The sequence below is a fragment of the Anticarsia gemmatalis genome, chromosome 28, assembly GCF_050436995.1.
Source record: "Anticarsia gemmatalis isolate Benzon Research Colony breed Stoneville strain chromosome 28, ilAntGemm2 primary, whole genome shotgun sequence".
Lineage (NCBI taxonomy): Eukaryota > Metazoa > Arthropoda > Insecta > Lepidoptera > Erebidae > Anticarsia > Anticarsia gemmatalis.
In genome coordinates this window covers 4,072,266-4,084,293 of record NC_134772.1, presented here as the reverse complement: position 1 = coordinate 4,084,293, position 12,028 = coordinate 4,072,266, and the positions used below count along the sequence as shown (strand labels likewise).

At 33.6% G+C, this 12,028-nt stretch overlaps 1 protein-coding gene across 4 annotated transcripts in view; it reads left to right on the top strand.

Annotated features, from left to right (window-relative positions):
• Wdr62 (WD repeat domain 62) overlaps positions 1 to 12,028 on the top strand; it is a 139,310-nt gene that overhangs the window by 56,632 nt on the left and 70,650 nt on the right. Inside the window, exon 2 of one of the 4 annotated variants that reach the window (XM_076132748.1) lies at positions 5,295 to 5,528. The exons of 2 other annotated variants lie outside the window; for them this stretch is intronic. In XM_076132748.1, the coding sequence (XP_075988863.1) occupies positions 5,460 to 5,528 (69 nt within the window). In that variant the 5' untranslated portion in view covers positions 5,295 to 5,459. Of the gene's footprint in view, positions 1 to 5,227; positions 5,529 to 12,028 lie in introns of all 4 variants that reach the window. One more of the 4 variants, XM_076132749.1, reaches the window with a different exon arrangement.

Here is a 12,028-nt window from a genome sequence, read left to right as displayed (position 1 = left end):
GACCATAACGCTTACGGATTGAAAGTTAGGAACTATGTACAAAGTTAAAATAATTCGCGTTCCACCTAGTTTTATTAATCTATCGTATGGTTACTGGTTAACATATTGCGAGGTATAACTAGGTAATGTAGTAACCAAAGCGCGGCGTCTAAGACTTCAACTGCCTAACTCCGGGCAATTTCAGAGAATTTTATACCAAAAGACTTCGGCCCGACCCGATATTCGAACCAGAGACCTCTTCGCGGCAGTCGCTTACACAAAAGTCTGAGCCACAGAGACAGTTAAAAAAAAAAAAAAAATTTTGTAATAAGTTTGCCTACGAAAGCTCAGGTCCTTCTGACCCACTCCGTGTCGTGACTGAACACTTTCTATTATGATTATAGAACAATAATTTTTTTTTTTTTTTTTATTTATTTTTTTATTTTATTTTATTTAAAAGAGACAACTCCCGCACTAAGAATTGCTCTTGTGTCGCGGGGACTTTTACAAACATACAAACAACGGACACAAAGCACAACCAGACCCGAAACAATTATTTGTGGATCGCACAAATAATTGTCCCGTGTGGGAATCGAACCCACGACCTCCCGTTGCAGTGGTATCGGCGTGGCGACCTAAACCACTGTGCCACGGAGGCAGTCGAACCAGTGTAACTTAAATCATAATAATGCATTGACAGTCACGACGTGCGATGGTTAACGTGTGTACTTATATACTTTGTAAACCAGTCGGTCCTGCGCCTGACCTCTCCGGCCAATCTTTGAATAATTCCTGACAGCAAATCTCAGAAAAATACTTTTTGCCCAACCCAGGATTCGAACCTGAGAATCAAATCATCATGACGTATCGGCTATAATTTCACTATTTGTAACCACAAGCTCTACTGAACGTCAAAATTACACAATGAATTTCGAATAAATTAAAGTTTTTGTTATGATTAATGATGACTTGATAAAATCTTTCATTTCATTGCACATACTTAAATATTGCAATTGTGGTGCAAATTTATTACCTAGTATTATTGTAGAATACGGTCAATTACTAATCAATCACGGCGACGCTCAGTATAAATAACACTAATGACTGATCCGGGCTATGACATATTAGTTAGTGTATATTAAAATCCGTTCATTATTTTTCCTGAAAGATTAAAAAACATACCTCAGAAACCTTTGCATTTATAATATTAGTCGGAGAATATAAGCATAGATCTACATGGTCTAAATGTAGTCTAACCCTCTTATTCATAAAAATATATGAAGTTATGAAACTCTTATAAAGTGTTTTGTTTCTTTCACTCCTAAGCGAAGTGAAAAAGAAAAAACACATTATAGTAGCTTTTTTACTAAAATAGGTTTATAGCGTGTTTATGAATAAGAGGGTAAGTACCATATTCTAAAGACTATAGACTACACGACACACATAACAAAGTCACAGTGCACTAAAGCACTCGTGAACTGCCATTAAGAATGCACTGAACGGCACCGAACCTATTGACCTCGGGGTGCATTAACATGGAAAGCTTTGCGATTGTTCCGAACAATGTCGCTTTTGACGCGGTTTAAGTTTTTGGAGTAGGGAATCGAACCCGCGGCCTCCCGACCCAATGGTAGCGGCGCGGTGACCTTAACCACTCCGCCACAGTGGCAGTCACAAATTGATTAAAATCCGTAAATTCGGTTTTTCATGAAAAATTAAACCTCACAAACTTTAGTATTTAGCCGGACAATATAAGTATAGATGGTCTAAATATAGTCTAAGTACCATTCTAAAGACTATAGTCTACACGACATACATAACAAAGTCACACTGCACTAAAGCACTCGTGAACTGCCATTAAGAATGCACTGAACGGCACCGAACCTATTGACCTCGGGGTGCATTAACATGGAGAGCTTTGCGATTGTTCCGAACAATGCCGCTCTCGATGCGGTTTAAGTTTTTGGAGTAGGGAATCGAACCCGCGTCCTCCCGACGCAATGGTAGCGGCGTGGTGACCTTTACCACTCCGCCAAGGTGGTAGTCCCAAATTTAATTAGAATTCGTAAATTCGGTTTTTCATGAAAGATTAAAACCTCACAAACTTTCGCACTTGGTCGGACAATATAAGTATAGATGGTCTAAATATGGTCTAAGTACCATATTCTATAGGCATACGACATTATATAGGCATATGACACACATAACAAAGTCACACTGCACCAAAGCACTCGTGAACTGCCATTAAGAATGCACTGAACGGCACCGAACCTATTGACCTCGGGGTGCATTAACATGGAAAGCTTTGCGATTGTTGCGAACAATGCCGCTCTTGACGTGGTTTAAGTTTTTGGAGTAGGCAGAGAATGGCGAAGATTTTTGTAGTAAAATGTTAATTTTTTTAATATTTTTTTGTGAAATATATGTTTTTTTTGCTACGAAATGCATGGTCCATTTGATTTTATGGTCAAATGGTCAAAATCATGTACGACATTTAAATTTTATGGTTTTGTTTTTGAAGATATTTGTTTACGCGACATAATCCTTATCTTCAGTTCAATCTTATGAAGTAATGATTTTTAATTGATTCATGAATTTTACATATCTGCTATATTAGAAACGGTGTCCCTTCTTGGCACAATACTGATCAGTAGGTCTATCATTGTCTCGAGGAAATGAAAGTCGCTAACTCGCACTTGACCAGCGTGAGCAAAGCCTAACCCTTCCTTAATTAAGAAGACCCTTGCCCAGCAGTGGGACAGTAATGGGTTTAAAATTAATATCTATGTTATATTGCCAAATCTAGACGAAGCCGGCGCGAGCCACTAGCTAGTTATAAAAGAGTAACGAATATTCCTACTTACACAGTAACAATATCTATAAAGTCCATAAATGGTGTATTCCCATTGCACCCTTCCACCTGTCTCGCGACTTTCACTGTGAGAGAAAATATCTTCAACCCACCATCCACTTAGAGCTAAGCGCTGTTTTATATAGTACAAATAGAAGGCTTACTGTTCGGGGAAAAAGTCTTTTTGCATTATAGTATGTATGAACTTGTAATAAAATCTTTTCTCTACACAAAAAAGATCGATATTTAGGTACTTCACGAGCTCACTGAAAGAAACCTAATGAACCGTGTACTCGTTTGTGATTCTTGAAGCCAAAGAGATTTTATTACAGCTAGGCAGTTGAAGTTTGCAGATTTCCGTGCCTCGGAGAGCACGTAAAACCGTCGGTCCTGCGCCTGACCTCGCTATGGTCGTGTCGGTTATCCGTCCCACCGGGTTATGAGAGTGAAGGAATAGTATCTAATAAGTAGAAAGGCCTGTCTTTTTTTAAACATGTGGTAATAAAACATGCTAAAGCTATAATATAAATTAAACTATATCATATCCAGTACTGTAACATAGACAATATAATTGTCGATCGCTTTCTCTCCACGGGATATCATTCGCGGTCTGCGGCGATACATCTACAAATGATATTATATTAACATCATTTGATACTTTACTTACTCTATTTATAGGCTGACAACTTAATAGAGAGCCTTGCGAGATTTATCTTAGATTATCTATATATCAAACTCTTCCGTGACTTATGGACAATGCACAGTCGAAATTACTGAACGCAAGAAGCTGGAATTTGTTATGTATGTTTCTTGAACAGTACAGGGGAGCGCTGAGAGATAGGGTTTTTAGAAGTTTTATCCAGAAAGTGGTGAAATTCCATAATATATATAGGGGTTTTTTTATTTAGAAATATGTTTATCTAATTAAAAAATGAAATACTCGCTGTATAAGCCTGCAGGTCACTGTTATTATAAATCCTAAATGTTGTGCAACTGCACTAGCCGCAAGCCTCTCTCCTAAATTATCGGACTATAGAACAAGTGATAATAACTGATAACTTGAAAGTAATTTGACAGCTAAACATACTGAATCAAATAATTTAATTATGTGTTGTAAAACCTGTTTAATTCTGAACAGTTTTAGTAGAATCATTGTGACGTTTATTTATACATACAAGAGCCGTCAGACGTAGATAATAAAAATATAATTGTTACGAGGCTTCCGTTAAAATTAGTTTTTTTGTAAAGTAATTTAACATGTTTATAAGGTCATGAGAATATATAGGCTTGAATTTTTAGATGGAAAAACCATGTGACTGTGAGTCTGTAGGCTTTAGTATTGAGTTAGAATTATACATATTCTAATTAACAATTTACAAACACATAAAAAATCCTGATGCTACAAAAGTGTCTTTTTCTTTTTTGTTTTTTAAAGACTCCAGCATCAAGAATTGCTCTTGTGTCGTGGGGACTTTCACAAACATACAAACAAACAACGGACACTAAGTACCAGACCCGTACAATGAAAATAAGAGTGTTGAAAATGAGTATTTTTACATTGTAAAGTAAACGAACAACCGAAGGCGAAGGCTATATATTTTAATGGGAGAGCATATTATTCAAAAGTGTGGAACAAAATTAGGCTAAATAAAAAGAAAATCTCTTTCGAAATCAATTAAGTATCTGTCAATCTCAATAAAACATCGCTTATACAATTTAAGATCGTACAAACATAATCCGGTATTCGGTTTCAATTTGTATCGATCGCTTCAGAGGCGGCCGTGCTATGAATATTTACGATGGATACCAATCTGTGCCGTATGAGAGGAAAACAAACTGTTTTTTAGATTTCAGGGAAATGAGGCTTTTGTTTTTGTGATTGGGAGGAAAATATGAGTTTTTTGGGCAATAATCTTGCGTGTTTGTGCAATAGCATGTCGTAAGGTAGCAAATAGCAAATACCGGGTCGAGTATATTGCAGTATTTGAGTTTGTTACAAGATGTTTTTAAGTATAACTTGCTATTGGATAATGTTATCTATGTAAACATTTCTTTACATTACTTTCATGTATATAAACTCTTTTTTTTAAGTACTTTTTATGTCTTTCAATAAACTCGAGATCATAACTCGAAGTATAAGATGTTTCTTTTCATGATTTCATCAAATCCTAGGCTAGATCGACGGTAATTTCTTTGACATTTAAAGCTGCTAGTAGTAATTACTGATATACATAGTAGGTTTTAATATGATGAATGAATATACGAAACCAGCAATACATTCGGACAATAATATGATACTTAAGTTTACGTAACAATAGTTCGGTTGATTAAAAGAAACTTAGGCGCTCTGATTTGACAAATTACAATTCAACAACAACAGTAACTTTTACATTTTAGTAAGCTACCATTACTATTTCATCAATAGTAATAAAGTAAAAAACTAACAGATTGCAATCTCTAACAGAAATAAGCACATCAGACTATAAATAAGCCACGAAACAGTGCCGTGTTAAAATTTCAAGCAGAATCCTAGTGAAAAAAAGGGGAAAAGTTCAGAAAATCGTTCTGCAAGTTTTTGGGAGAGTAGTGAAATGTTCTGGGTGTCAATAAATGCTGCTACGATGTAAATATGGCGTTAATTGGGCCCAGGAACAGTGCACCTGTCATCAGGGACAGTTTGAACACGCCTGCTTATGAGGTAAGTAAAATACGACAATTTTACAAACGCCACAAAATTCGTACCAATTTGATTGTTGTTTAACGGTTTTAGTGCATTATTTGTCCGTCGTATGGTTGGTGATTTGTATTATAATATATTAAGTGTTGGTATCTGCCAACCACAATGGAAAAAAAAGCATGATATCGTGTATGTATGTATATTAACAAATAACATGCATACGTACATACAAAAACCGCGCTCTTTGAATTGTGATTCAACATTTTAGAGCATTATTTATTAGCCGTATGAGTGGTCAACCTAGTGTCAAAGTTATTCAAGCCGGAGGCCTGTGACATGACCTGACGAGAGTTATCTTAAGTGACAAAAACCAGGATCGACTTTTTACAACGGAGACGATTTGCTCTTACCAGACTTCTCACTATTATAAGTATTTAGACACACAAATTATTTCGCATTGACTGTACTATTTTTATCAGTATTTCTATAAACAAACAGTTAATGATCAGATCGGGTAAGGAAGTCAGTCTGCGACCACGCCCAATGTAACCTGCGCTGAAACGTCAGGCATTCCAAGGTAAAATGTGTGTTCGCATTAATTCCCGTATTCCTTTATGCAATCAACAGTAAATAGATTTGTAATAACAAAGCATGTTTTGCAAAATTCAGCAGGTGTGATGGTATAATATTATAATTAATTGTAAATGTATGCACATAATGTAACCATTAAGAGTTTTAAATTGCAAACAAACATTAAAAATAAAGTTTTGAGTGCGTTTTAATTATTAACTTTGGAAAAAGTCTGGAATATAACGTGTGTTAAGGTTGATGTAGCCGAAAGTGTAGAAGAGTATGAAATATCCCATGAATAGGAGGGGAACCTATTGCTTTATACCGGGCATGTTACCAAACTCCGGGCTACTAATAAGAAACATTTTAATATAAATTAGGAATTACCAATAGTCTTTTTCCCACCCAACAACAGAATTAGAAAACACCAGTAGTCCTTTGGCCGACCCGGGAATCGAACTCGAGGCGTCTTGATCAGCAATCGGATTCATTACCGACCACGCCACTGAGGCAGTCAAGTACATTTGAAATAAAACGTGTTATAAAATCAATTGCGATGTATTCTTCCAGTCATTATAATAATAACATTATTAAATATTATACGTAATAATGAGGAAACCAGTTTTTTGTACTAACATACATATAGTTCTTATAGCTGTTTTTATAGTTGCTTCATAATAATTAGTTAATTTTGTTTCATTTGTTCATAGGTTATGTTTTGGTCGCTGTCCCACTGCTGGGCTGTCTCCTTGCAATTGAAATTAGGTTTTGTCCACTTTTGAGCTAGTACTATAGATTTTGTTTTCCTTTAAGTACCGTATAAAAGCAGCCTCTTTTCATACATACATATTATCACGCCTGTTATACCCGTTACTTATTACCTGTGCAAAACACCCGCAGATATATCAAACAGACACATTTACTTTCACAGTACATAATAATAAATATTCAAGTCACGACGCATTGTGTTTCAGTTAAGTAATATTATATTAAGTAAGGCTTAAGTAGGTTAAGTCATAGTACTTTGATTATATTAATATACTTATGAATAAAATTAGTAAGAAAAACTTCGAGGAGTAAAAATTACTTTGAATATTTATGAACACAGAACAAATATTGCTTCTGTGACGCTGTCGCTGGAGTATCCGACTGCTGATAATGAGGTCTCGAGTTTGATTCTTAGGTCGACCAAAGCTGCTATTCATCTTTTTTATTCCATATGAGAACATTTCCCAATAGAAGTCCGGAGTTTGGTAACGTGCCCGGTATAATGCAATAGGCTCGCCCCCTATTACACGGGACTGATATTGTTAATGGCGATACGTGATAGTATTTCATACACCTCTGCTTACACCTTCTGGTTTAACAAGCGTGATATTTTGTATGACAATATTTTCATATTAACGGATCCGTAAGAATCTAGTTGTGAATCCATACTAATATTATGAATGCGAAAGTAACTCTGTCTGTCTGGTACTCAATCACGCCTAAACTACTGAACCAATTTGCATGAAATTTGGTATGGAGATATTTTGATACCCGAGAAAGGACATAGGCTATATATCATCACGCTACGACCAAAAGGAACAGAGTACCAGTAAAGAATGTTACAGAAACGGGGAAAATTTTCACCCATTCTCTCTTATTGGACGCAAGCGAAGTTGCGCGGGTCAGCTAGTTAATAAATACATACAATAAATTACATGTTCATTATATTCTTCATGGTTCTTGAGTTTAGTCTGAATTAGCTTCGGTAGGTAGTGTTTTTGTTTCTTCGTATTATATCTTTAGAATATAATAATTTTGTTAGTTACGGTCTAAATTTAAGACTAAACGTAGTTTCTCATGAGTTACTATTTAATATACATACATAATATCACACCAGTTGTAGCCGAAGGTGTAAGTAGATGTGTATGAAATAGAACCACGTTTTGGCATTTTCAATGTTAGTACTAGGTAATAGGGGGCGAGCCATATACCGGTTTTGCAAAGAGGGCTTGCCTGTTGCTATAATAAAATTATATCAGGCACGTTACCAAACTCCGGACTACTATTTAGCAACTAACTATCGAGCAAACAATAACTCTTTGCTCGACCCGGGAATTGAACCCGAGACCTTATAATCAGCAGCTGTATACACTACCGCTCAGACCATAGCCAATCGTATTATTATTTAACTCAAATATCATAAAAAAAAATATATAGAAGTATATCTTTATGGCAAAACTTATTGATAAATTCGACCCAGACACGTCTGCGACACCTTCGGATAATTTCTCTCCGGGGGAGGGAGGAGTTAAGGAACCCCAATCTCCTAATATTACTTTTGCTAACAAGTGAATATTTAGTTTATTAATTATTGTAATTAATTCTAGAGTATTCCATTGCCCTTTTAGCATTTATAATAATCTAGGACGTACGTGATCTCAGACTATGTTTCTCTATGTACTACGTTAGCAATAAATTAGTATATAAGATGAACCATTGATGAGATTAAGAAATTACTGTATTAGCTGTAACTCTGGTCGTAATAAAGTTATTTTTAAACCTCTTTCGTTGTTGGTTACTTAATTCGCGCCTACGCGACTCTTAAAACCATGTTTTATAACAAATAACACTTATATTATAAGATGTTACTTTTACAAACAGGTATAATGTATTTTTAATGTACGTCAGGCTGGCCCGGCCCCATGGAATTTAATAATGAGATTGTTATCAATCCAATGTACCCGGGTATACTAATATATGTAACACCTTCATTTTCAATGTAACTCTTTTTAAAAGAAATTACGTGCACTTCTTAGTGGCCGGGCCAGCCTGACGTTTTCAGCCCGGCCACCTTGTTTCCCACTAATCTACAAAAAATACTGGGAATATTGTGCTACAGATGAAATGTACCCTATAATTTATGCATATGTAACACAAAATCGAATCCTAAAATGCAATAGCATACGAAATATTAGCGGTTGCAGGTGGCCGGGCTGAAATTATTTCGTTAATATAAAACAGTAAAACTGCAACACCTACAAAAAACTAATACCAGTACATAATGAGATATAGAGATATAGAATACATGTAACGCTTTCATTTTAAATTATAATACATATTTAGAAAGAATAATCACTTGAAATTATATTTCAGCCCGGCCACCTATCAGCGGTAATATTCCCTAAAATCTTATGCCAATTTGTACAGTAAAACCTGATACAGCTATGAAATGAAAGTTACATTCGTTTCGTTTTAGTCGTATACCTTTAAGCCTTCTGTTTGACTAGATTATCAAAATCTGAGAAACTTGCCGAAGAGTGACTATCATTTATTAACTAATTTCAGGACATTTGGTTTGTTGAGTGAAACAAAATTGGTAATTGTCATATTTTTTTAATAATCATTTTTGAAATTAGTTAGACAACATTTGTACTTATATTAATTAGGTACTATAACAATTGTTAATTATAAATAATGTAAAAAAAGGTTACACATTGATAATAACACAGTTATCAAAAAATTATAGTAATATCAATATTACCTTAACATCGAACATTCATTCATTCAGAATATTAGAAGATAATTTTTGGTTAAATACTTATTATACCTTGGTAAAAAATCACAGATTTTCATAATGATTTTTACATCAACTTTGAATTTAAAGTTTTGAAAACTTTCAATTAAAATTATGCTAATATAATTATTACAACAATTCTTAAATAAAGAGAGAACCAAAGTTCTTTCAGTGGCAACTAATGGAAATATAGCTATGTAGTATATATAATTTAACATAATATTAAAATCACAGCTAAAAATCACAATGTTAACTTGTATAATTAAACGTATGCTAATATAATAATCATTGCTAGCCTATATCTGGCATTTGTACTATAAGTATTTTGACTAATTCAAATTTAAATATATTGCTTATTAGAATCGTTAAAAACGTACTAATCACTTGATTGATTATGTTATTTAATCAAGCTAAAATGTACGTCAAGGAATGTAAAAATATTAAATTCAAATTACTTTTTTTAACACTAGACTGTAAATCGTCATAACACATCCACAGATCTTGATTAAATAAATGGCATTTATAATGTCCTAGATTTTCCCCCAATACTACATATTCAATAGCACCTACAATCACATAAATATTAGTTCTAACTTTGATAGATAAAGGTATATCGTTCAATATTATTTGATCTGTTCCATTTAAATCAAAAGATATAATATTCTTTACATTATAGCTGGACAAAACAGTGCCCGGGCAATCGTGTTCACAATCCTTCGAAATAACGTCTATACAAATTGAGTCTTCTAGGGCTGATATTCCAAATGTTTTAATTACGTTCATATTAATGAGTAAAAATGGTACTGTTCTTTGTTCTTTTATGTGATTGTAGGTGCTATTGAATATGTAGTATTGGGGGAAAATCTAGGACATTATAAATGCCATTTATTTAATCAAGATCTGTGGATGTGTTATGACGATTTACAGTCTAGTGTTAAAAAAAGTAATTTGGATTTAATATTTTTACATTCCTTGACGTACATTTTAGCTTGATTAAATAACATAATCAAGTGATTAGTACGTTTTTAACGATTCTAATAAGCAATATATTTAAATTTGAATTAGTCAAAATACTTATAGTACAAATGCCAGATATAGGCTAGCAATGATTATTATATTAGCATACGTTTAATTATACAAGTTAACATTGTGATTTTTAGCTGTGATTTTAATATTATGTTAAATTATATATACTACATAGCTATATTTCCATTAGTTGCCACTGAAAGAACTATGGTTCTCTCTTTATTTAAGAATTGTTGTAATAATTATATTAGCATAATTTTAATTGAAAGTTTTCAAAACTTTAAATTCAAAGTTGATGTAAAAATCATTATGAAAATCTGTGATTTTTTACCAAGGTATAATAAGTATTTAACCAAAAATTATCTTCTAATATTCTGAATGAATGAATGTTCGATGTTAAGGTAATATTGATATTACTATAATTTTTTGATAACTGTGTTATTATCAATGTGTAACCTTTTTTTACATTATTTATAATTAACAATTGTTATAGTACCTAATTAATATAAGTACAAATGTTGTCTAACTAATTTCAAAAATGATTATTAAAAAAATATGACAATTACCAATTTTGTTTCACTCAACAAACCAAATGTCCTGAAATTAGTTAATAAATGATAGTCACTCTTCGGCAAGTTTCTCAGATTTTGATAATCTAGTCAAACAGAAGGCTTAAAGGTATACGACTAAAACGAAACGAATGTAACTTTCATTTCATAGCTGTATCAGGTTTTACTGTACAAATTGGCATAAGATTTTAGGGAATATTACCGCTGATAGGTGGCCGGGCTGAAATATAATTTCAAGTGATTATTCTTTCTAAATATGTATTATAATTTAAAATGAAAGCGTTACATGTATTCTATATCTCTATATCTCATTATGTACTGGTATTAGTTTTTTGTAGGTGTTGCAGTTTTACTGTTTTATATTAACGAAATAATTTCAGCCCGGCCACCTGCAACCGCTAATATTTCGTATGCTATTGCATTTTAGGATTCGATTTCGTGTTACATATGCATAAATTATAGGGTACATTTCATCTGTAGCACAATATTCCCAGTATTTTTTGTAGATTAGTGGGAAACAAGGTGGCCGGGCTGAAAACGTCAGGCTGGCCCGGCCACTAAGAAGTGCACGTAATTTCTTTTAAAAAGAGTTACATTGAAAATGAAGGTGTTACATATATTAGTATACCCGGGTACATTGGATTGATAACAATCTCATTATTAAATTCCATGGGGCCGGGCCAGCCTGACGTACATTATTTTTATACCAAAACAGTATAAAAATAACATTAAATTAACATAAATTTTATTTGTTATAACATTTTTGACACACTTCACAAGTTGCCTTACTTAGT